Raw genomic sequence first — 26,524 nt, 5'->3', positions numbered from 1 at the left:
ACCATCATCATTTGATTGTGCTCGTCATGCCGTTTCCAACGGTATGCAGCACGTCACATGGTTCCTCATGGTTGAGGAGATATGCTCTCACAAAGTTGAAACCCCAAAGTTTGGTCATGATGCCCCAAATGAATAATGCCTTGGACCAATATTTTGGCATAAAATTTTAAATGAAAATATGAAAAATGCATTATGAAAATGGTTGCAAAAATAGGTTAAGGTTGGCTCCATTCTTTTTGATAGGTCTCCCCCCCTAAAGTCCCTAATGATTTAGTATAAATTAAGACCCCTTCCGTGGCATTGTGTTTAAAAAAATTTAACTCGGATTAGCTCTGAATTGACCAAGTGATCTGAAGCAAGAATCCAAAATCTCTTGAGGCAAATCGAAGGCCATCTGAGGTAGTGAAGTTAGATCTTGTTGGGTAGGTCGAGGCCACTTTTTGTTTATCGTTATATTGGCTCTTACAAGTCATATAGGTGGTGTGATGAGGACTGGCCAACAAATCTTAGTTTTGGAATTGAACTTGCCCTGATCTAAGCTGTCTCTGATCTAATGCGCAAGGAGTTTACCTCCAAAGGAGAGCGATGAGGAAAATAATCGCTCTGGTAAGAAATCTTGGGATGGATTGCGATAAACTGTTATGGTTCTGAATCAGTGCAGAAATTTGAGTGATGGTATTTTGTGTGAACTAGGAAGGCAATTGTATGGAAGTTGTTGATTTTTGGTAGCTTGGGAGGTACTCTAGAGTCCAAGCCCTAGGGTTAGGGGTTTGGAGGTTGGAGCGCCACAATAGGGCATTGTGGGTGTGGAACCCAAGATGTGCACTTTGCACCCAAGCATGTTGGTGTGAATCCATGAGGCCTACTGGACATCTGATGGATGGAGATGATAGAGGATGTTGAGAGGAATCCAACACAATGAAAATCATCAAATTTCGAGTTGTCTATGTGGAGAAATTAATTTTTGAAGTTAATGAATGGGTTTGGTCAAGGTCGGCTAGGTGTTTAGAGACCTTGTGACAAGTTTTTAAGCCCACACATTAGATTTGATGGAGGCCTCATGTTAAAATATAAATATGAGGTGAATGTGAGGCTAATTGATCACCCTAAGTGCAACAAATCATAGGAGATTATCATCTGAGGTAGCCACAATTTAGAAAGGAGGTCAAAGCTAGAGAAGAAGCACTGTTTGGGTCTGATTTTGTGCTTTTCTATGGGCCGAATACGAATAGAGGCAAGCTAAGGCCTCAAGGGACAAATTTGGGCTGGTTGAAGGTGTGTTTGTGGCATATGACATCTTTGTTTAGCACTGTGGTTGGGTACAAGAGACTGCATAGGGAGCCGAACTCTGTTCCTTAGTGAACAAAGAGCCGTTGGGTGAGAACGGGGGCATGAATTGAGCCCTACAACTCACAAAGGTACAACAAAAAGGAGAAGGAGCTATTCCACAGATGTTGGAGGGACTTTTTGATAGGTAGAAAGGGATGACAGGTGGCTGTTGGAAGCCCTAACCAGGTAACCTCATCAACAACATTCTACACCAATCCAGGAGCAGTCAAAGGTATGGTTGGTTGATGATCTCAAGTTGATTTTGTTGCTAGGAGGATAGATTCCAAGTGTGGATAGATTGGTATTGGACATCTTGTGGTTGGTGGAGGGCAACAAGTAGGCATCCAAGAGTAGCCCTAGAGCAGTGGCCAAAGAGGGACTTTGGATAGCTGTGAGTTGGTAGCTTAACTAGCTTCTTGATGGACAAAGGAGGCTACTAGAGGAGGCAAATTGGAGCTCAAGGTTTGGCTAGCTAGAGGAGCAGATTTGACAACCCATGTTCATCATTGGAGAAGCGACATTTGATGGTGATAGGTGGCAACCCTCCTGCCCTATGTTAGTCTTCATTGGAGCAACATAGGAAGACTATAGTGGCAAGACAAGTCCCAAACAAGCTGAGGAGCAACAATGGGTAGAAGTCCCTATGTGTTGATGATAGATGGACTTGTGATCTACTAGAGGGCAGATTGTGGAGACCGAGTTCAGTGGTCTAAAGGAGTTGGTGCATTGATAGAGGCAAGGTTATGCAGATTGGGAGCGAAGGACCCATAGGTGTACAAGATATGACAAAGAAGCTGTGGTCGTCGACTACATCATCTAGACCGATAGATTATCTTGTATTTTGTATTCTTGTACTTGTGGATATTTGAGGGCCATTATCCTTGGTATGGGAGCCCTAAACTGGGATTAATATAACAAAGATTGGGTTATTATACAAAATTGTGTATATTTTTTGCATTAGTAGATTTACTGTTGTATATTGTACCATTATTCAAAGTAGCTTTGTTGTGATTCTTGATTTGGTAGCATCAATGATTTAAGATTCTATCCTAGACACCAAGGTCGTGGAAAAACAACATGGTATCAAAGCATGTTTGAGCTACTTTGAGGGACAATGAATCAAAGTGTACACAACGAAGTACAACTTAAGAGGGAGTTGGTCACATTGTAGGTGAAGGGCTCACTACAATGTCGAAGTTGCAGGTTGGTCTCTGGTATGAGGACAGGTTGGAAGGGTTGTCCAACTATAGTCCATGGAAGGAAAGGATCAAGTTGGTCTTGCAGGTCAACATGATCTAGAAATTCACCGAGGAAGCCATCAAGAAGCCGACTAACCTTAAGGAGTTGGAAGTGTACGAGGAATTGGATATGAAGGCGAGATTGATCATCCTAGATGGTGTGAAGGACTCCCTAATACCTCATTTTTCTGGGAAGAACACTACACATGAGATGTGGATGGCTCTTCAAAATTTGTTCCAGAATAAGAATGAGAACCGGGTACTGGTATTGGAGGATAAGTTGAATTCCACCAAGATGATGCAGGGTGAAGGAGTGACTTCGTATTTGACGAGGTTGTCTCAGGTCAAAGATGAGCTTGCTGTTGTCGGTGTGACTATTTCAGATTCTGATATGGTGAGGATTGCTTTGAAAGGGTTCACCGGGGAATGGAAGCCCTTCATCATGGGGATCCTAGCCAGAGAGAAGTTACCAGTTTAGAATAGGCTGTGGGATGACTTCATTCAGGAGGAGTTGTGAGATGAGGATCTTCATCCGAGGAAGAAGGCTTTAGATGATGATGTGGCACTTGCAACACGAATGAAGGGAAAGCAAAAGAAGGACTTGAGTAAGATCAAGTGTTTCAATTGTGGTGAGATAGGTCATTTTCCGACGAGATGTGCGATGAAGAAGAAGACGGGAGATGACGAGAAGAAGAAAGGGAAGCAAGTCACCTGGGTTGCCACTTATGCCGAGATAGATAATCTCTCCAGGAGATTGGAGGAGGAGGACTTTGCCTTGATCCCTCATTTCTTGTAGAGTACCATCGATGAGGTTGCATGGAACGTGGACAGTGGAGCGTCGAAGCATATGACTAGGTCACAGGAGGTATTCGAGACTCTAGCTGAGTGGGACTCGATGTTGCACATGGTGTCAGGCAGCAAGAGTCAGAAGGAGATTCGAGGAGTGGGAGTTGTGCCATTCATGATGGAGTCAGGAAAGGTGATGTGAGTCCAGGATGTACTGTTTGTACCAGGACTCAGATATAGCGTGATATTTGTCTCAGCAATCGAGCAGAAGGGGTTTGAGGTCTTGTTCCAGAGTGGGACGACAAGATTGAAGCCCAGAGGCTCTAGCTCCGCAGGTGTGGTGATTGGAGTTAGAGAGCATGGTCTATATAGGCTGACGGGCAAGCTTATGTATCATGGGAAGAAGATACAGGAGGACCAACTACAAGTTCTAGAGAAGCAAGTGCAGGTGCAAGGTTCAAAGGAACATGTACATGTTCCAAAAAAGAAGATCCAAGCTCCAGAGGCTTAGGGGGAGTCGAGTTCTAGAGGGAGTTTGCAGGTTCAGAGGGATACTTTGTAGCCCAAGAAGAGTGCATGGTCAGTGGGGTGCAAGGGTGCTCCTACAGCTGCCAAGAAGGAATCATGGAGAGAGTGGAAGACATTTCAGGATAAGAAGAAACAAGATGCTTCTAGTGACAGTGACACTTTCGTGAGAGGCATAGTCGATGCTACATGGATTGCTGCAGATGTATCATGTGGGAGCTAGGAGTTGGGTGAGTGTTGCGAGTAGTCATGATGATGATGATGAGATACTTCCTAGTCTTGGAAGTACCTCCCTTGCTTAAAGGGAGTGTTGATTTTTGATAGCTTGGGAGGTACTCCAAGCTCTAGGGTTCGAGGTTTCGAGGTTGGAGCACCACAATAGGGCATTGTGGGCTTGGTACCCAAGATGTGGGCTTTGCACCCAAGCATGTGGGTGTGAATCCATGAGGCCGTCTAGACATGTGATGGATGGAGATGATAGAGGACGTTGAGAGGAATCTAACGTAACAAAAATCATCAAATTTTGAGTTGTTTATGTGGAGAAATTAATTTTTGAAGTTAATGAATGGGTTGGTCAAGGTCAGCTAGGTATTTAGAGACCTTGTGACAAGTTGTCATGCCCACACATTAGAATTGATGGAGCCCTCATGTTTAGATATAAGTATGAGGTGAATGTGAGGCTAATTGATCATTCCAAGTGCAACAAATCATAGGAGATCATCATTTGAGGTAGCTGCAGTTCAAAAAGGAGGCCGAAGTTGGAGAAGAAGAGTTGTTTGAGTCTGATTTTGTGCTTTTCTAGGGGCTGAGTAGGAACAAGAGGTAGGCCGACGCCTCAAGGGAAAAATTTGGGCTGGTTGAAGGTGTGTTGTGGCATATGACATCTCTGTTTAGGGCTGCGGTTGGGTACAGGAGACTGCACAGGGAGCCGAAGTCTGTTCCTTAGTAAACAATGAGCTGTTGGGTGGGAATAGGGGCATGAATTGAGCCCTACCGCTCAACAAGGTATAACAACAAGGAGAAGGAGCTATGCCACAACTGTTGGAGGGACTTTTTGATAGGTAGAGAAGGCTGACAGGTGGTTGTTGGAAGCCCTAACCAGGTAGCCTCATCAACAACAATATATACCAGTCTAGGAGCAGTCAAAGGTATGGTTGGTTGATGATCTCAAGTTGATTTTGTTGCTAGGAGGATAGAGTCCAAGGGTGGACAGGTTGGTATTGGACATCTTGTGGTTGGTGGAGGGCAATAAGTAGGTGTCTAAGAGTAGCCCTAGAGTACTGGACAAAGAGGGACTTTGGACAACTATGAGTCGGGTGAAGTGTTGGTAGCCTAGGTAGCTCCTTGATGGACAAAGGAGGCTATTAGAGGAGGCAGATTGAAGCTCAAGGTTTGGCCAGTGAGAGTAGCAAATTTGACAATTTGTGTTCATCATTGGAGAAGCGACATTTGATGGTGATAGGTGGCAGCCCTCCTACCCTATGTTAGTCTTGATTAGAGCAACATAGGAAGACTATAGTGGGAAGACAAGTCCCAAAAGAGCTGAGGATCAGTAGTGGGTAGAAGTCCCTATGTGTTGATGATAGATGGTCTTATGATCAGTTAGAGGGTAGATTGTGGAGACCGAGTTCAGTGTTCTAAAGGAGTTGGTGCATTGATAGAGGTAGGTTTTGCAGATTGGGAGCGAAGGACCCATAGGTGTATAGGATATGACAAAGAAGCTATGATCGTCGACTACATCATCTAGACCGTCAGAATATCTTGTATTTTGTATTCTTGTACTTGTGGATATTTGAGGGCCGTCATCCTTGGTATGAGAGCACTAGACTGTTGTATTATTCAGTTGGATTAATATAACGAAGATTGGGTTATTGTACAAAATTATGTATATTTTGTGCACTAGTAGATTTACTCTTGTATATTGTTCCGCTATTCAAAGTAGCTTCGTTGTGATTCTTGGTTTGGTAGCATCAATGATTTAAGATTCTATCCTAGACACCAAGGTCGTGGAAAAACAACAAAAGTGAGGTCTGGTGCGATCGGCTTTGCATAATGATGATCCACGTACAATAAGCTTGAAATCGATTCAATGATCAATATTGTAGCTCGAACTTGAGTGATGAAGTGTGCTTGTGACTATTGGTGATACGTATAAAGTGGAGCGATCAGATAATTCAAGTAGATGGGTTCTAATCAATATGGTTTGATCTACGCTTCATTTAATTTGATGGATCAAGGTGTGTAGTCATAACTCATGATCTAGGGTGTGTGTGTGATCAAAGAGTATCAGTGTGCAACAAGGTGTGTGCAAGTAGAAACTTCAGAAGGTTTCTTTTGCCAAACTAAGTTGATATGTTTTAGAGGTTAATCCTCATTTGGTGACCAAAGAAAATGTGGCATCCATTCCTAACATGCTAGTTGCGGCTTTGGAAATGTTGACAACATTGTTGATTGGGCCAGAGCTATTATTGTTACAAACCAGGGTGTTGCACTTGTTGACGTAGAAAAGAAGAAAGGAGAGTGGATCTCTCGGTTTAGTACCCTTGCTTGATTTGCCTCGCTTGGTTTGAAGATTGGATGTTTGATTCTTTAACAACGGGGTTGGATTTCAAGTTTTATTAGATCGACATTAACGTTCTCATTAATACAGTTTAAGTTTCAACCCTAGGCAGATTTGTTCAGGCATCTATTTATTGTTATTATTCTTTTCAGGTAGCCGGAGCCTTCCGCAGCTGTGTGCTTAGAGCCTCTCTTTCGGTTCTTTATTCCTTTATCATAGAGAAGTGTAGATTGGAGAAATGAATCAACCTTATCGCTTTAGGCCTCAACATTCCATCAATGTTTCCCTTAATGTCTGGTCATTTTGAAGTTTATTCTTTTGCAGGATCAAATATTACTCAGGATTTCATGCAAAGCCTGCATTTGACTTTGAAATAGGAATTTCTCTGCAGGATCGAACTGAATTCAAGTACTTGCCATTGCTAAGATCATGTTGTTCACCTTTGAGTTAAGAACACATTGAAGTATATAACAATGATGTGAGATAGTTGAAAACATTATGATGCCCAGGAAGATGAAGTGTGTGTGTGCCCTAAATGCTGATTATTGGATCTACCTGCAATTTGTGCATTTATGTGAAATATATTATTGGTCCTTTACTGTAGCTAATGCTAATGGCAGGGATGTGCTAATGAACGGTTTTGTGATCAGTTAAGCTTGATACAAATGTGTTGTCGTTGATAAACATTTAGAGTTCAGGATTAGGGCTGCCTATGTGTCTATTGTTGTTGGGCAGAGTTGTAGATGAGCTAGGGTTTGTCAGTGTTGCATATGCTGCTGCTAGTTTTTTGTTAGAGATGTTTTGAGCAAAGTTCTTGGCTTGTGTGGGCATTGATATCAAACAACTGTACATGGTTTGATTGATGCCCTCAAAGTTTTGGACCTAGAGAAGTGCAATAGTTGGACAATGATTGAAGCCCTAGTCCTTAGCCAAGCTTCAACTTGAAGCCTATCTGAGGGTACCCGTATCCCTTTGTTGACTTACATTATTGAGGGAATCATTTCTTTGACTTCTGCATATCTAGATACTACTTGTCGTTGCCTATCAATAAACCCTAACTTGTAGTAGTCCTTCGCTAGTTTGGGGTTAGAATTCTTGTTCCTTTATAAAGAAGACTTGAGTCTATTTTTAGCTTTAAAGTATCTTTCCCTAGGCCACATGTATCATCTTAAGCCTTCTAATCATAATACCCTTATAGATGAATATAGGGAAGCCTCCCTTGTGTGAAATTCCACTAAGCAGCAGGAGGAAGGTTGCTGAGGTGACAGTGGAAACCCTTCCTCATTGTTGCCATAGGGTTTGGCCCTTGACCTGTGAGTCCTCTCAGTTGAATTGCTAGATTTTGCAACAACAGTCCTCAAAACCTTAGGCTTTTAACTCTTGAGTGGCATGGGGCTAATCTTTGTTTCTGCTTCTCTTGAAGGTAGTTCCTTTTGGATGGCGAGGGTCCAACTGATCTCGAATACTCTATGGATTTCCAGCAAAAGGGGATGAAATATGTACATTTTTTTCCCTAGCTTCACGTACATGGGTTTTGTGAAAGCTGTTTCAAGAGTTTGAATGTTGAAAAGAGTTATCTAAGGTTAGTCAAGAGTTCTATATATAACTATTTATCCTCCAATGTACTTCCAACACCATATTTTATTCTTCAAAAATTTGCAACAGAATTTTATGTTTCTGGACCCCAGTAGCAGAATTGTTTACCTTCTGCCATTGCTTTTGCTGGAGATTACCACTGGATAATCAGTTCATGCTTGTATTGTGCCAGAAAAATTTATTTCTTGTAATCTGCTTGTATACATCCTGATTGATGATGGGAGGTATCCCTTGTTGCCTTTGTATTTTTAGCTTTAAAGTATCTTTCCCTAGGCCACATGTATCATCTTAAGCCTTCTAATCATAATACCCTTATAGATGAATATAGGGAAGCCTCCCTTGTGTGAAATTCCACTAAGCAGCAGGAGGAAGGTTGCTGAGTTGACAGTGGAAACTCTTCCTCATTGTTGCCATAGGGTTTGGCCCTTGACCCGTGAGTCCTCTCAGTGGAATTGCTAGATTTTGCAACAACAGTCCTCAAAACCTTAGGCTTTTAACTCTTGAGTGGCATGGGGCTAATCTCTGTTCTGCTTCTCTTGAAGGTAGTTCTTTTTGGATGGCGAGGGTCCAACTGATCTCTAATACTCTATGGATTTCCAGCAAAAGGGGATGAAATATGCACATTTTTTTCCCTAGCTTCCACGTACATGGGTTTTGTGAAAGCTGTTTCAAGAGTTTGAATGTCGAAAAGAGTTATCTAAGGTTAGTCAAGAGTTCTATATATAACTATTTATCCTCCAATGTACTTCCAACACCATATTTTATTCTTCAAAAATTTGCAACAGAATTTTATATTTCTGGACCCCAGTAGCAGAATTGTTTACCTTCTGCCATTGCTTTTGCTGGAGATTACCACTGGATAATCAGTTCATGCTTGTATTGTGCCAGATAAAATTTATTTCTTGTAATCTGCTTGTATACATCCTGATTGATGATGGGAGGTATCCCTTGTTGCCTTTGTATTTGGCAAATGTTTTCCCACTGTTATAATGCATGGCATGCCAACTTTAATAAACAGGCAATTGAAAACTACAGAGGATTGGTGAAGCCATAGCATGCAAAGTACACTTCTAATTGCCAAAGCCAATTTTGAGCTTTTCCACATCCATATTCTTCTCATTGAGTTTGATTTCCTGCTTGGCTTCCTCTTCAAATAGACTGTATTTGGTTATAGGTGGATCCTGAAGTAGTGGGGTTGTGATAAAAGCATAGGATTTGTAATTGAAAGAAGAGAATCTATGGTACCAATAACTATATTATTATACCTTGGAATACCTACAAAATGTCATGATTTGTCACATAGACATGCATGCAATCATCTAGTAAGCATATTTGCTTGTTTTATCATTATGCTTTGGATCTCCTAAACCCCAGTTCTAGGCAGTTTAATCTTTGCTTTGGTGTTGGTAACATTAAACTTCCTTAGCTACATCACATTATCTTCCATGGTTGGGTTATATTTTTGAGTTCTTTCCCTGGTCACCCCAATTTCCTCTTGCTGCTCACCCACTGCTCGGTATTGGCTCATGTGGATTCTTTGTAGCCCGTTCTTCAGGAAACTTGTTTCTCTATGAGTATCCACTACAAGGTTGGTTAGAACTTGACAGCATGGAATCCAGAGTGCCCAATTAGTTGCGAATATTAATCTCGACATTAAATTTTCTTTCACTTTAGTGGCTATGAGAGTTGTCTGGTAACAAATTTTCTGGCCTTGGGCATCTACATTGGCACCCTTATTTTGATTCTTGCCCTTCCTTACTTTAGGCTTTGTTGGGTCTCATTCTATCTCTTATAGAGACTTATTTTGATCATGTTCTCTTTCTGCTTCGCTTTTGTTAAAATTGGCAACTAGGGCCAAATTCCACCTTGGGACAGCTCATATGATGGAGATGATTATTGCATTGGATTCCTCTTTTCGAGAGTTCCAAGTTTGATACATCTCATTCTGACAAGCAGAAGTGGAATTTTGAGTTTATTCTCTCTCATGCACAAATTGTCAAGGTTGGCTTCAGCTTAATGTAGGCTCAAGACGCCCAAGAAATGTGTCATTTCACCCTCAACGAATTGTATAAATAGGAGTGACCTCTCTCCTCATTTGGACATCACTCACTCATCATTTCTTCTCTCTCCTAATCAGATTGGTTCGTACAGCTTGGAGATCATCTCTCTCTCTCACATGTGTGGATGAAGGATGAATTTCTGGACAGGCCAAAATTTCAGAGTTTCAGGACAGTGTTGACCAGCATTGACTAGAGGGCTATTGACCAAGTTTGACTGTGTTTTCTGTGGCAGAATTTCGATCTCCTTAAGCCGCATTTTTGGGCACAGAAATCGAGGTTTCCTGGGCATGTTGACCAGTGTTGACTTCAGGTTGACTTCTGTTTTGACTGCAGAAAATCACAGCAGATTCTCTCATTTGACCGAGCTGTTCAGGCTGAGTTTGATCAAGGAAGACCGAGCTGCATTGGTGAAGTTTTGCTGCTGTTTTGACCAGCATTGACTTTCTGTTTAGGGCTGAAATTGACTGCAGTTGACTGCAGAATTTAACAGGGCTGGTTTAACTGTGTATTGGGCAAGTGAATTTGATTTTTGTACTCTTTCTCTCTGCTGAACTATTGAATAATAATTAGAAGATTTGATCAAAAGATTTTCTCCACATTGGGGTTTTTTTCCCTGGCATCTGCCAAATCTTGTGTCCTCTTGTCTTGGCTTATCTTCTGCATATGTTTTTTTTATGTTCTATCTGCATTTACTGTCAATGTGATTGCCACTATAAATAATTGGAAATTGTCATTGGGCTGCTAAAGGAACATTGAAGTAAATTGTGCTAAGCATAGAACATACCATTGTTATCTAAATTTAACAGCTTTTAACGTCCCTGATGTAGACTTTTATTTTTGTTCTTTTGCAATCATTGCGGATATGCGTTTTATGTTCTATCTGCATTTACTGTCAATGTGATTGCCACTAGAAATAATTGGAAATTGGCATTGGGCTGCTAAAGGAACATTGAAGTAAATTGTGCTAAGCATAGAACATACCATTGTTATTTAAATTTAACAGCTTTTAACGTCCCTGATGTACATTTATTTTTGTTCTTTTGCAGTCACTGTGGATATGCGTTTAGCACTGCCAATGTTAACTTATATCAGCATACTTGGTATGTCCCATTGGCCAAAATTGGCCACTATTGAACATTGTTACATTAATATTAAATTTATATCATTTAACAAATTGGCATGTATTTTATCTGCAGGAGTTGGTTAATCAGTATCACTCAGTAAGTCTACTGCAAGTTATTGAACGAGTCAATTGATATTGTTGGATGAGGACTGAATGGCACTGTTGACTAAATTGGATGAGGTTACTGCTAACCATTCCATGAATTGCCTGATGTTATTACATGAGACAACGATTTTTCATTCCATGAATTGACAGATGTAATTGCAGTAAGAGCCTTTGCTCAACTGTTGCTCCAACATCACAGAATTGCAGGCTTAGCTTCCTTTATACTGCCTCCAATTCTTCTCCTTGATATCTTCAGGTTTTGGCAGATTTTTCAGCATTGTATTGTAGCTCTCGATTTTTAGTTTCCACTGTGCCAAAAGGCTTGAGAAGAGGGACTAACTGTGAAAATTATATCTGTTATTGCAGGACAGTCCGCGCAAGATGTATAGCTTGGGAGTTTGCAAGGATATCTTGAAAGGAGATCTTGCACTGCAATTTTCAGATCTAATTGTGCCCTGGGATAAAAAGAAAAGAGGGCCGAATGCATTTGTGTTGACTGTCGTCTAGTCCAGAATTGAATATTTTTATACGGGCCGAATTTTGTAACCCTGTAACACCTTGCATTCATGGAGGCCAAATTATTTCTGTGTATTGGGTTTAGTCTTGTCATCAGTTTGGAGCATGCTCTAAAATTCTGATTTTTCAAGTGACCGAGTTCATTTTTAAACAAGGGACAAACTCCATTCCTATTGTTGGATTTCCATCACTTCTATGGATAAAATCTGCTTGGTAAGAATCTGAAAGGAGAGTGAGTTCCTGACTGTTCCTAGACTTGTTTTGCTGGAGATACATACCTGAACTGTGTGCAATTTCCAAGTCATTTCCTGGGTAGTACTGCTGAAGATACCCTTTGTTGTACTGAAGTGGGAAAATGGACTGATATGAAAAAATTATAATCAATAATATACTGCTGTTCATGTCTATAATATACTGCTGTAGCATCTATTTGAGAGGGCCGAAGTGCGTAGAGAGCATCCCATATTTGTCCTAAAACGAATTTCTCGACTGTCATCAGCTTGTGGGAACATTGTGAGCAGAGGTCATGGTTTTTCTTGGCAGAGGGGTGTGTATTACAGCTGAAAGGAGTACAAGTTTATCATATCTTGAGACAGCTCCAGTAGTAACTGCGTGGCTGTAGCAGAGAATGAATTCAGAGGACAAAAGACACGTGAATTCCTTGTTTTCATCACTGCTGTAGCAGAATCACAGAGGCTGAAAATTTGTACTGAGTTTGCATTATTCCTCTTATACAAGCTTCCATTTCTGAGCATGATTTATTAGTCTATGTATGTATGAAAACTTTAATGTAAATCTAGGTTATTACAGTGTGATTAAATAATTCAAATCACTCATATTCCCTTGTTGAAGATTATTGTGATAATGACATAAGTATTCTAAAGTGTTTCCATGAGTTAACCATTACATTGACTGTCATTTATATCAAGAAACTATGAAAACCACCTATAACCGTATGCACACGTATGACAAAATGCCTAATTGAGCGATTTTGTTAAAACTGAGAAAACTTAGAGGCCATTTTGAGAAATTTAAAAGAAGGAACATTACAAAATACTATTATAAACAAAGCAAGTATAAACTAGAATTCAATAGGATGTGTAAGGAAAAGAAAAAGCAGAAGTTTGATCAAAGGAAGTAAGGATTTAATCCTTTACAACATAAGAATCAATAAAAAGGTTTTAAGTCAAATTACCCAAAATGAAGTAGCTTCCAACAAAATTTCCAACTCAAAGTGGAGTTAAACCAACGAAGTTGGTGGTGTGGAATCCAGGGAAGCCTTCTCTATGAGGTGTTGGCAATGTGGAGGAGGACATCTTCTCAAGGACTACCCTCATAGGCAAGAAACTATTAAGCCTACTTACCACATACAAGAGGCTGCAACATTGAACATTGTGGTAAGGAATGCTCCAAAAGTATATGCTACATTGAAAGATCGACATGCAGAGCTCAAGCTTTTGTGGTGGAAGTTGATGTTAATACTGCTAAACAGCTATCTCCATTTAGCTAATCTAGGATCCAGTCATAGTTACATCCCACCTAAAGACAAGTGGTTCATCTAGGCATAGAGAATCAAATGGACACCTTTTGTGCCTCAAAACCTATAGCATGATGCCTTAGGAGATGCAAATGCATTGGAAACTGTGACTATGGGGATGCAAGGCCAAGGCCAAAGGGGAGTGCGAAATACATAAGATACATGACAGATGTGCGGTAGGGGGTGCACCGGGATCGATGGGATGATGTTGGGGAAAAGTAAATATGGTGATCACCCTTACAAGGCATTATTGACACAAGTGCTGCTTTAAACCATGATTCCTAGGAGTTCTTATTCCATGATACCCTCACACCATCCCAGGATATAAGAATATCCATCAAGCCAGGGAGTTACCGCCTAGCAAGGGGAAGTCAACAATGCCATAGAGGCAGACATACCATGACACAAACAATGCCAAGAATAGTCGTGACCATCCACACCAATGGGGATCAATAGTCACTTTCACAAGGTAACACACACCCACATGCCCTTACAGGGCTATAAGTGTTAAATCTCCTAATGCTGTCCAAATTTATTTTATCTCAACAATTATTTATTCCCAACAATTTAGGTAATTAACAAAATAAATCTGGAATTACCGAAAAATAAAATCACTTGTATTTTAACATCTAGAATATATGCAACGGAAATATATCAGAGAGATCAATCACACATTGCAATAGAAATAGTTCACCCACAGCAATTCTCAGTCATTTATTAATTTCAAAAATCAAGGTTTCAACCTACAAAGAATTTGCAAAGAAAAGTACAGTGGCTGGAATTTGCAATTCGACTCCACTGGAATAATTCAGCGCAAGGAAAATCAACCAACTAGAAATCGACCTTAGAGAAATTTGGCCTAAAGAAAATCGACACACCTCTCACTAGAAAATCAACCTCTGGGCCTAGCTCTCACTAGGCCTTTGCGCACTCACAACTTGCCTCTGCAAATCAACCTCCCCAACAATTGCGCCTCCTCACTTCAGCAATTTGGCCTTGCCAACTCCCAACAAATCGATCTCCTGGTAACACCCTGAAATTATCCCTGTATTCTTCTTCCTTCTCTTTACTCGAATTGAGCCTCACGCTCTAGAGAATTCACTCTGTCCTTGAGAAAATCGCTTTCCCGAAAATGTTGTAGCTGCCTCTCTCTCTTGTTTTCTTCTGTCTTCACCTCTTCGCTAGGCTTTTTTTTATAATTTTGATTAAGCCCAAATCCCTAACCCTATTCTCCCTTATAGAAGATCTTGGAGATCAATGGTTGAGATTATTTATATGTCATTTAAGTAATTAAATTATTTATCCTTAGAAAATTGACTTTACTTATTGTACTTTTCCTAAGTTAGACTTAGGAAGGAAGACATAAATCACTTACTCCAACAAGTAAGCACATAAAGAGGCAATAACTCATCTTCCACATGCTATGACACCAAATCTATGCAGAAGAACTTCCAAAGCTACCACAAGCTTCAACACTCCCTCCTAGCAAGCAAGGGATTCTCAATCACCTTGGCTTATCTCAGTACTTCACAAACTCATTAGAGGTTTAGTGAGAATAGTTGCCACCTGCTTCTCAGTGGAAATGTATTGTATCTCACAATACCTCTCTGGACCATGTCTTTGATGAAGTGATATCTGCTCTCGATGTGTTTGGATCGATCATGAAACACGAGATTCTCATAGAGATTAATGCAATTATAATTATCACAATGAATCACCCTTAACCCCATCTCTAGATCCAATAGTCCCGCAAGCATCTTGTCAAGCCACATTGCCTCACAGTTCACCACACTCGTTGCCATGTAATCAACCCTTGCTGAACTAAGTGCCATTGATTGCTGCTTTTTGCTGTACCACGAGATCATGGCTGATCCCAAGCTGAAGCTACATCTAGATGTGGATTTTCTGTCCACAACGCTCCTTGCTTAATCAGAATTTATGTACCCCTGCAACTCCACTCCTCCAATTCTAACATCTTAGTCCAAAGTCTACCGTACCTCACAGTTACCTCAACACATGCTTCGTTGTACCCCATGAACCTGTCTCGGCTCTACCATGAATTGGCTTAGTGTGTTCATGGAAAATCATATCTTCGGCATGGTGTTGACCAGATACATCAAGGAACCTATTAGTTTCCTGTATAGTGAGGGATTCACCAACTCACCTTCAGGAACACTTAGCTTCTTCAAGTTAGTGATAATCAGTGTAGTCACAGGCCTGTAATCCTCCATCCCAAACCTCCTCAAGATCTGAATGCATACTTTCCTTGTTCAAGGACTCCTAATTGTTGCCACACCTTCAATCCCGAAAAGTAGTGCATCAAGCCGATGTCTTTCATCTTGAACTCTGAAGCAAGATCTTCCTTACCTATCCCTATGAGCTTCTCTGATCTTGTCAAGAAGAGATCGTCCACATAAAGTACCAAGATGAGCAACTCTCCCTTAACAAGTACATAGTACAAGTTGGAGTTGGCCTCACTCTTGGTGAAGCCCAAACCAAGAAGATATCCATTAATCCCTGGCATACCATGCTCGTGGAGTCTGCTTTAGCCCATAATGGGACTTCAACTTGCATACATGAGACTCTCTCCCATGCACCTCAAAGCCTTGAGGCTGCTCAATATGCACTTCCTCATCAATCACCCGTTGAGGAAAGCAACCTTCACATCCATCTGATGTATCCTCCACCCCATCTCTGAAGCAATGGACATAACTGCTCTAATTAATGCATATTTGGCGACAGGTGCGAATGTCTCCTCATAATCCACTCCCTCCTGCTGGGAGAAACCTCTCTCCACAAAGCTCGCTTTGTACTTCTCAACCCTGCCATCAGTTGCATGCTTGATCTTGTAGATCCATCAAGAAATGACCACAAACTTTCTATCCAGTCTCAACCAATACATCATTCCTCATGATGGAGCTATACTACTCCACCATGGCATTCCTTTAGACTTGCTCATCTGCAACCTCCTCAAAAGTGGAAGGCTCAATCTCGTTGATTTGCTTGACAATGCCAAATAATAGGAAAATCTTGTAGATGGTCTGCTCGGTCTAAAGGTGCTACTAGGAGCTTCCACACGCTCCTCAACATCCCTCAAGGTCTGTTCGACCCATCTTCACCTCCTCCTGGTAGAGCTCGAAGGAATATCTTGCTCATCCTCCATATTTATAGACTGTGTCCCTATTGCTGGTGCTGCTAGTCCTTGTTCAGCCTTAGGACTTCTCGCTCCTAATCCTCTACCCATATTGACTCTTTCTCACGAGACCTCCTAAGGGTCCTGCCCACATCAAATCTGATGTCCCGAATTAAAATAACTTTCCTTTGTCCTGGAATGTAGACTTGGTAGGGCCTTTGAGACCTTATTGTAGCCCACAAATATGCCCCTTTCTAATAAGGGCTCCAACTTAGTCCTCTTCTCCATGGGAACATGGGCATAGACTGGACTATTGAAGATGCGCAAATGGCTCACATCTGGTTTCATTCCCTTAAACATTTCCTTAGGAGTCGCGTCCTCTAATATCCTGTTAAGACTCTTTTTGCACATATACAACTGTATTGTAGGCCTTTGCCCACAAAAACATAGGCAATCCTTGATCATAAATCATTGCCCTTGCTTGCCTCCATTATGGCCCCATCATTCCTCTGGAAAACCCCATTCTGCTTGGGGTTTTAAGGTATAGTGAACTCTTTCTTAATCCCTGTTTCCCTATAAAAATCCTGAAACTCGTTGGAGGTTTACTCGCCCCCGTTATCTAATCTAAACACCTTTATCTTCTTCCCAGTCTGGTTCTCCACAAGAGCTTTGAACACTTGAAACTGATTAAAGACCTCATCCTTGGTCTTTAGGAAATATATCCTAGTTTATTCTGGAAGAGTCATTTATGAATGTCGCAAAGTACGAATACCCTGTGATTGACGTCATGTACATAACACCATAAATGTTTGAGTGCACCAAGTCTAGCACTCCCTTGGACCTAGTTTTGCTATGAGGACACACAACCTTGCCCTACTTGCCAAGCGCACACCCTTTATACAATCCAACCCGCTCCACCCTGATCTCTGGAAAACTTGTAACTATTCTCTGTAACATAGGGAGAGCTCCGTAGTGTACGTGTCCCATCCTCCCATGCCATATCTCACTTTGGCTGTCACTCTCATGTATGAGAGCCTTCACCGACTGTCCTCTCAATAGATAGAGATCCTTCTCCCTTCTCCCAATTACTCGCTTCTTGTTGGGATTAGTTCCTTTCGGCCCAACAACCACTTCACCTCCAATAAAGCTGACTTCTAGTCCTTTGTCTTCTATGGCTGAAACTGAAAGGAGATTCTTCTCTAGACCCGATATGTACAATACTTCATTCACCTCCATGATACCACTTGAGTCCATCTGAAACTCAATACTGCCAGTGCCTTCTATTGCATACTTGTCCTTATCACCAAGCTCTACATGTATATCCCTAAGCTCCCTGGTCATGTTGGTGAAGACGTCTCAAGATCTTGTCATGTGACGAGATGCTATACTATCCTGAGACTAGACTCCTCTCGTGACGGTTCCAGAAAGGCATGACACCACGACAAAGTTTTTCTCAAACTTCTCAACTATTTCATACTTCTGTGCAATGGCTGTCGTCGCTGTCATTCCCTTGCCTTTCTTGTTTGGACACTAACTAGCAAAATGCCCGAACTTATGACATGTAGAGCACTTGACTTTGCTCATGTCCTTCTCCTTTTTATTTTGTGAAGGTCCTCCTCCACCCTGGTTTTGTTTGGCCTTCCGTTTGCCTTTTTTCACTTGTGTAGCAAGAGAAAATTCATCTTTCTCCTCAATACAATTTTGCTGTCTTCTGGTCAATGAGCTCTACCATATCGCCTTCTGGATAAAGTCATCCCACAACCAACTCTAATCAAGAAGTTGTTGTTTACCAAGGATCCCATACACAAAGGTCGTCCAATGCTTAACACAACCCTTGAGAGCAACTTTTACTAGCTCCAAATCAATCACAATTTTCCCAACAACTTCAAGGTCATCACGGGCCTGTTGGATCCTCTCGAGGTAAGATGCTACGATTTGAGATCTGTTCATCCTGAAGTTATTTAATTTCTTCCATAGCACCATTTTCTTGTTTCCATTTTTGTTCAGATAAAGACTGGTTAGATCTACCCACAACAGACGTCCGATGTCCTTCTGTGATATGTGAGGAATTATGTGATCCCTCACACCATCCAAAATTATACACCTTGCTTTCATATCTTTGAGATTTTTCTTCGTTGCAAGGTTTGGATTTGAAGGAACCTAAATATTTGTGTTCACAAGATCACACAAACCATTCATTTTCAGAATCATGGTAATTCTCTCCTTCCATGGACCGAATTTAGTATCTCCATCCAACTTGTCTTCATATCGCAAACTATTTAGTGATGCCATCTTCACAAATCGACCATGATCACAAAATCCAACTGCAAAATTAAAAAAATAATTTTGTTGCTGTAAAAAAGAGAAACTCGCTGCTACAAACCCTAGTGATTTCAGATCTCTCTCTTAGAGTTATCTAGAAAGCTTTGATACCATGTTAAATCTCCTAATACTAGCCTAGATTTATTTTCTCACGGTAATTATTTATTCCCAACAATTTATTTAATTAACAAAATAAATCCTAAATTACCGAAAAATAAAATCACTGGTATTTTAACATCTAGAAATATATGTAGCGGAAATAAATCAGAGAGATCAATCACACATTGCAGTAGAAATAATTCACCCACAACAATTCTTCTTCATTTATTAATTTGGAAAATTAGGGTTCCAACCCACAGAATTTAGAAAGAAAAATACAATGACTTAAACCTGCAATTCAACCACATTGGAATAATTCGACCCAAGGAAAATTGACCAACTGGAGATCTCCCTCTAAATAAATTGGGCGTGAAGAAAATCGGCCCACCTCAAACTAGAAATTCGGCCTTTGCACGTAGCTCTCTTTCAGCCTTTGCACACTCACAACTCGGCCTCGACAAATTAGCCTCCCCAACAACTCTGCCTCCTTCTCACTTCAACAATCGATCGAGAGGGAAGAATTGGTAGCCCATAAGAGTCTAGTAAGGTGATCCAAATCTTCTACGTGAAGAGGAGTTGGGTTGGTGTTTGTAGTGGAATTTACAATAGCTTGATAAACAATCTTGATTGCAGAAAAAGGCATGGCCATCCCTACATGCTTGCTCTCCTCTATCGAAGCAGAAGAAGAAGGTAACACCCACGAACTTGCAAAGTAAGTCATTCGAAAAATAACAAGTTAAAGAAGGGATTGAGGTCATTGACATAGCAGAGCTAGTAGAGATGGTATTTATGTAAGCAATTGAAGGTGAGAAATTAAAAATTTCCATAAGTGATTGATACATTCCAACTCCCAAACTTTTTGTGGCCTTTCAAGATTTATTAACTAAAGGGACCATATATTCTGAAGATGTAGCTAGATCATTGCGACAATAATTCAACTGGTAAATTGTTACGATCTTCTATTCCTGAGGAAAGCAAAGGACTTAAGAGTGTGGAAACCACAACTTGCATAACATAAATCCAACTATTTCTCAACAAAAGGTTGTAATCAAATTTTGCATTGACTGCTTCAACTTTTATTGAAACTATTAAATTTCTAATAATAGCCAATTTATTTTTTCACTGCAATTTAGTTTATCTCCAGTTTATTATTTATTTACCCAAATAATAACTCAATCACTGAAAAATAAAATCACTTGTACTTTTAACTTCTAGAATTAAACATATGTAGCAGAACTAAACCAGAGAGATCAATCACACATTGCAAAATAAATTCACCAACAACAATTCTCTGTCATTTCGTTACCTGGAAAATCTGGGTTTTCGACTCAGAAAGATACAAGGAGAAATACAAAATGCTCCTTGAGAATGAATTCGGCCCAAGATGATTCGACCTCGAGGAAATTAGCCTCCAGATGAAATTGGCTTGAAGAACTCGACCCACCAAGATTGTTACCAACTCGACATGCGCCCTCCTTGCATGCTACTGATGCACACTGGGGAAAACTTATACCTCCAACTATTTGGCCTCCTCTAGATAAATACAATCTCCCTGGGGCAACTTGACCTTGCAATCTCCTCCTACTCGACCCTCCTGGATTCGCTCAAATCTGCTTGCACTCCTTCTCTGCGCACTAGTCCATTGAGCCACTCACACTTAAAGAAAACTGCGTCCTCTAAATGTTGACTTGCTCACACAACTTGTGCTCTTCATGTTGTGTCTTTAATTCCTCGCTAGGCTTCCTTTATAATATGCATTGAGTCCAAATCCCTAACCCTAATATTCCTTCTAGAAACATCTTGGAGATCAACAATTGTGATTATTTCTAAGTCACTTAAATAATTAAATTATTTATCCTTAGAATAACTCAGTAGTCTACAATAATTAATTGAGTTTAATTGTTGTACTTTTCCTAAGTTAGAATTAGGAAATAAGACATTAATCACCAGAAGAGGCAAATAATGTCTTCTACATGCTAAGACACCAAGCTTATGCAGAAGACCTTTCGAAGCTTCCACTCACTTCAACTCTCCCTCTTAGCAAGGAAGGGATTCTCCACCACCCCGAGCTTATCCTGGTACTTCACAAACTTTTCTTTCACTAGAGGCTTAGTGAGAACATCTACCACTTGCTCCTCTGTAGAAATGTATTGCAATCTCACAATACCCCTTTGACGCTGTCTTTGATGAAGTGATATCTGATATCGATATGCTTGGACCGATTATGAAACACAGGTTTTTCAGAGAGCTTAATGCAACTATGATTATCATAGTGGATCATCGTTGGACCCATCTATAGATCAAATAATGCCGCAAGCATCTTGCGAAGCCTTCACAACTCGCCATACTTGCTGCCATGTACTCTACCTCTGCTAAACTTGGCAGGCCTTTAAGACCTCAATGTAGCTAACAATCACACCCCTCTCAGATAAGGGTGTTGGAAAATGTAACTAGTTTCGGTCTTTATAATTGTCAATGTACTCAAATCATTATGTATATCTTATGTTACAAGAAAAAGAAGAAAGAAAAATATTATTTTGAGCATTGGTTTCATGCTCCATTTTGATGGTCATCTAGGTTAAGCATGTTCTTCATGCTTCTAGGGTTTGTCACGTCAAAAGAATAATTTTCATTGACTCAAGAATATTTTTCTTGAGTCAAATTAATTGTATAAGTCCTATCGGGCAAGATGTAACATGCAAAAAATATTTATTTTCAGTCTACAAAGTCCTAGAAACCTCCAAGCACGTGTTGGCTCAGGAAGTGACAAGTTGGCCTAAAGGAGGGTATTTGAACTCCTCAGATGTGTATAAATAGAAGCAACATCGACCTCATTTGGCACCAATTCGATCTCTCTCAAGAAGAAGTTCGATTTGTAGTTGGGAAAACAAAAGAAGCGAGAGCAAAGGCCAAGGAAGCAAGGAGAATTCAAGAAGAAGAAAGAAAGTTTGGTTTTGGGTTTTTTTCTCTCACATGTGCAAAGATTAGGGTTTCTGTAGCTTCAAGGAAGGCTGAAAATTGCAGGTCTGAATTACAGGAGGTCGGATTACAGATCCAAGTTGCAAGAGGGTTGAATTCTCTAGTTTTACCTTGGAGACCTTGGCTTGTTTGAAGGAAGACTTCTTGAGGAATTCACATGTGCCAGAATTAGGGTTTCTGCACCTACTATGGGCCGAAGTTGCAGGTCGAAGCTGGGCTCATTGATTTGGTTGATCTTGGACCTAACTGTAAGGGCTTTTTGAGGGTTGACTTGGTGCTTGGAGGAGGACTTGGTCTAGGGTTTGGGTCTTGGTTTTTCCATTTGTAGCAGATTCTATAAGAAGAGAAGAGATTGTTTCTGGGTTTTCCCCTTGGAGGGGTTTTGCCCTGGCTTGGAGGCTATATCTTGTGTCCATTGTCTTTATTGTTTTTGCTCTTGATAATTGTTTGATGAAAAGATCTAATAAAGAAACACAAGAAGATAAATAAAGTTGACAAACAATTATTAAGGTTAAGGAGAATTTGAATTAATAGCTACCCTACTGCATTCTCCAACACGAAATCAGAGCTAAGGTGAACAAGAAAAGGCAGCTGGAAGATTATCTTGATGGGTTTGCTTGTCAAGGGGAATTATTTGCTAAAAGACACAAGGAAAGAAGAAGAAGACCTATTGATCTTGAAGGAGTGTTACTGCAACAAGCTTTTGTTGAAGAGGAGCTCATCATGAAGCCCTCATTCATCTTGAAGAAGAGGAAGTATCAAGGAATCTTGGTATCATCTTTCACTCCTTGAAGCTTTTTGAAGACACCGTTGTTGAATGCATCCTAGAAGTCATCATTCTAGGGCATATCTAAAGTCTCCTTGCAGGGCTTGAAAGCGTCAAGATAGTTGGAAATATCATCTAGAAGGAGGACTCTTTGTTGACAAGTAGTATATTGTGTTCTATCTACATATATCATGGCTACATTTTGCAAGGAAAGCAACAAGCTCATTGGATCAACAAACTTCCTAGCATGGAAGAAGAGGATTGACTTCGCACTAATAGAAATCAAGTCATGGAGTATGTCCTTGGAGAAGTAGCTGTTCTTGACAAAGAGAAGACTCAAGAATTAACAAAGTACAAGAAGGGAGAAGTAAGTGCACAAAGGATCATTGTTGAATTCATTAAAGATAATCTTGTTCGCTTTGTTGCTAATTTGAAGACATCAAAGGCTATGTATGATTAAGTACATAAGGTCAAAAGATTTCCTTGAGGAATGAACTATATAGAATAAGGAAATCAAAAGATGAAGACATGGCCACTTATCTAATGAAAATCTCACAAATAAGAGATCAATTGCAAGGGCTTGGGAAACTGTTTCCGACTCTTAAATAACCATTTGTGTGTTGAATGCTTTGCCACCTAATTGGAGCAGTTTTGCAACAAGAATCTGCTCAAAGAAGGATACTACACCTTTTGATGAATTGTGGGCTCAATGTATCTTGGAAGAATCCAGGATCAAGGAAAATCTCACAAATAAGAGATCAATTGCAAGGGCTTGGGGAAACTGTTTCCGACTCTGAAATAACCATTTGTATGTTAAATGCTTTGCCACATGATTGGAGCAGTTTTGCAACAAGAATCTGCTCAAAGAAGGATACTACACCTTTTGATGAATTGTGGGCTCAATGTACCTTGGAAGAATCCAGGATCAAGGCAAAGGATGACATTGAATCAAATGAAACATCTCAAGCTTTTGTTGCAAGGACCAAGAAGTTGAAGAAATGGAAGTTTGGAAAGTCCAAGAAGAAGCCAGATATGTCCAAGATTCAATGCTATGGATGCAGTGAATATAGACACTTTAAGAGTGATTGTCCAAACAAGAAAGATAACAAAAGAAAGGAAAAAAGTGAAGGTCACATAGATGAAGAAAAGGGAAAACTTGAGAAGAAGCTAAAAGGAGAAGATCCCAAGGATCTTTACTATTGAAGAAAGCTCCATCTTTGTCAAGTTATTTATGAAGTTTGTCTTTGTTTTTATTAAGTCGAAAGTAGAGTAGCATGCCTTGTTGCAGTCTCTAGAAGTAGTCTTGATTTTTGTAAAAGCGTGGCATCATAGATAGAAGCATGTGATAATAGAATTCAAGTCTACATGATCAAGTTGCTTGAAAAGTTATCTAGTTGTCAAAGAATGAGAAGATTAGGATCATATTGCATATTATAGTTCATCCAAGCATTTTCTAACATCATGTTAGGGGTAGTCGTTTTGCAAAAAAGGATCATCAAGATCCTATAAGAACCATCACTTTGGAAGGTTCTTGGAAGAAGCATTATGACTGGTATATATTCCATCTAGTATGGAAACAATACTCTTAAAGGATGAAGGAATGCAGATGGTCAAAGACATAATGAGATTCTCTCTTGGGAAAAGAAACCTATTTTTGACAAGTATAAAAAGCAAGCTCGTTCGAAGGATGGCTAGATGGTTATATGGAGGTATGCATATTTTAAGTAAACTCTTCCTTAAGATAAGGTTTCATATTTAAGAATTATGAAGAGTTGATGTGCTCGACAAGTCTTCCATGTTGTTACTTGATGCCTAGAAGAAGAAGTTTGGTGAATGCTCTTGCATAAGATAGCATAAACATGATAATATTGGTCAACATCAAGTATGCTCTCCGAAAGAAAGAAAGGAAGTTAATAATGACAACTCCTAAAAGGAAGATATTGTAACTTGGTAATCAAACTCAATCCATGGGCACTCTAATTAAAATGAATGCATGAAGAAAGATTCATGTGGAGATGGATCATGCGAAGGGATGTTGATCTCGAAGAACTCAAGAAAGCTGATGCTTTGATGAGAGGGCCATCATGACAAGGTAAGTCTTATACTTAATACTTTGATATTGGTTATCTGGTTAACATGTTGTTTTGCTACCTGGTAGGACATTGCAGGAATACATGATGACAATTGAGGCAAGTTCAACTGTGGGTGCTGAACTCAATTCAAAGAACATATGAATTGAGTATTTGATTTTGGCAATTATGAAGTAAAGGTGTTCACATCATCACCTTGGGATTGAAAGGTAGTAGTATAAGAGGATAACCTGATGTTCATAAAGATCACTTTCAAAGGGAGCTATGTTTTGGAAGGCTCGATATAATGCCTTCATTGATGACAACTAAAGGAAAGTGATGTGAAAAGTTGATGGCTTGAACCCTGTCACAGGATTGAAGGAAGACGATGGCTCCATGATATCCAAGAAGGAAGCTCAACATAATGAGATACAAATGAAAGTGGGAGCCATGCAATTATGAAGAAAAGGTAGCTGATACACTTATAAAGACAAGAAACTTGTATGACTTCCCAACTAAAAGGGAGTGAAAGAATCTCCTTCATATTTGAGAGGGAGTAAAAGGAGTCTCCTTGAATACATGAAAAAGAGCAAGGATCAATTCCCTAATCAAGAGGGAATGAGGATCTCGTCTCTGGTTGAGAGGGAGTGATGATGGACATCACATTTGTATTCTCCTCTTCATGTGTCGTGCACTTGACCAGGATTAACAACCGTAAGTCTAAGTGAAGGCCATGGAGGGAGAATGGTGAATGGAGGATTGGATAAGCATCTGTAATTTCCTCGAGGATAGAAAATCCAAGAAAGGAAATGGATCGACACTCTTTGGGTATTAGATACGTATCCAAGATAGGAGTGGTCGAAGAGGAGCTGTTGACCACTGGAGTGGCACCTGATGATTATATGAAGACTCCATTCCCAAGGATGATCCAAAGGACACTTGTACCATCCGATATCATCAGTGAACAGAGTTTTTTAACTCTACTTCTATCTTCTCATCCTCTTTCTTGTACCTAAATTCCACACCCTCGGGGAATTATAATAAGTGATACTAGTAATGATGAGTTTTTGAGTCTGTAACAGACCTAGGATGTTGGGACTCGATCAGCGAATGAGTACACCTTAGAGTGTTTTTTTTATTTGGTTAATTATCCCTTCTTTTTTAGAGACAGATAATTTTCTGGGTTTTTCACTTATTTTTTACCCCAAAGCTGGGGTGATGGTTTGAAGGTTGAGCCCCTAACACATCTTAGTGTCTAGAATCGATGTATATTACCATACTAGATCACACAAAAAGTTTCGTGGAATTTTTTTTGGTCTAGGTAGTCTTTTTTTTATTTTTTTAGATTTCCTGCAAGTCAAAAATTGCAAATAAAATTGTATTTAAATTGTAATAAGTGTAGCCTAGAGAAGCTGTATGGGGTATGAGTAATAAAAATTACATTTCTCACCTTCAAATTTCTACTATGACACACTTTGAAGGGTTAATAATGTGTTTTGGACCCTCAAAACCCACATTTCCTAAGTTTAGTGGAAATTGTGGCATTTAATTAAGCCAGAAATTAAATAAATGGAGAAAAATAAATATCCACACATGCTAAATGTTGTGGAAATGAGGTGGAAAATTATGGGGGAGTTAAAGTGAAGTCCCAAGGTGATGTGGACTCCTAAATTCAAGGAAATAACATGTGCTCAAATAAAATCGAAATTCTGGCATTAAAGGAGAAAAATGCTTACTTGGAAATTTGAATTTGTGAAGTTAATGTACATTTGGGAGAATAT

At 40.0% G+C, this 26,524-nt stretch overlaps 1 protein-coding gene and 1 pseudogene across 9 annotated transcripts in view; one reads left to right on the top strand and one right to left on the bottom strand.

Moving 5' to 3' along the window:
- Window positions 1–26,524, top strand: part of LOC149217328 (pentatricopeptide repeat-containing protein At1g08070, chloroplastic pseudogene) — a 113,435-nt pseudogene that overhangs the window by 31,605 nt on the left and 55,306 nt on the right. The window contains exons 2-5 of one of the 8 annotated variants that reach the window (XR_016251255.1): window positions 11,141–11,194; window positions 11,291–11,578; window positions 11,689–12,051; window positions 12,338–12,670. The product of XR_016251255.1 is annotated as a pentatricopeptide repeat-containing protein At1g08070, chloroplastic pseudogene, transcript variant X3 (transcript). Of the gene's footprint in view, window positions 1–7,861; window positions 7,979–8,576; window positions 8,737–11,140; window positions 11,195–11,290; window positions 11,579–11,688; window positions 12,671–26,524 lie in introns of those variants that run through there. The other 7 variants (XR_016251256.1, XR_016251254.1, XR_016251259.1 and 4 more) reach the window with 7 other exon arrangements.
- Window positions 17,382–17,849, bottom strand: LOC149217329 (uncharacterized). The gene has a single exon (XM_089390184.1). It carries the CDS (start codon window positions 17,847–17,849, stop codon window positions 17,382–17,384), a length of 468 nt encoding a protein of 155 aa, XP_089246310.1.

Source organism: Pinus tabuliformis, chromosome 1_1 (assembly GCF_031772625.1).
Source record: "Pinus tabuliformis cultivar Carrire ecotype Pingquan chromosome 1_1, CPIR1, whole genome shotgun sequence".
In the NCBI taxonomy this organism is placed as follows: Eukaryota; Viridiplantae; Streptophyta; class Pinopsida; order Pinales; family Pinaceae; genus Pinus; species Pinus tabuliformis.
The sequence above is the reverse complement of the archived record's forward strand: the minus strand, read 5'-3'. Positions and strand labels throughout refer to the sequence as shown.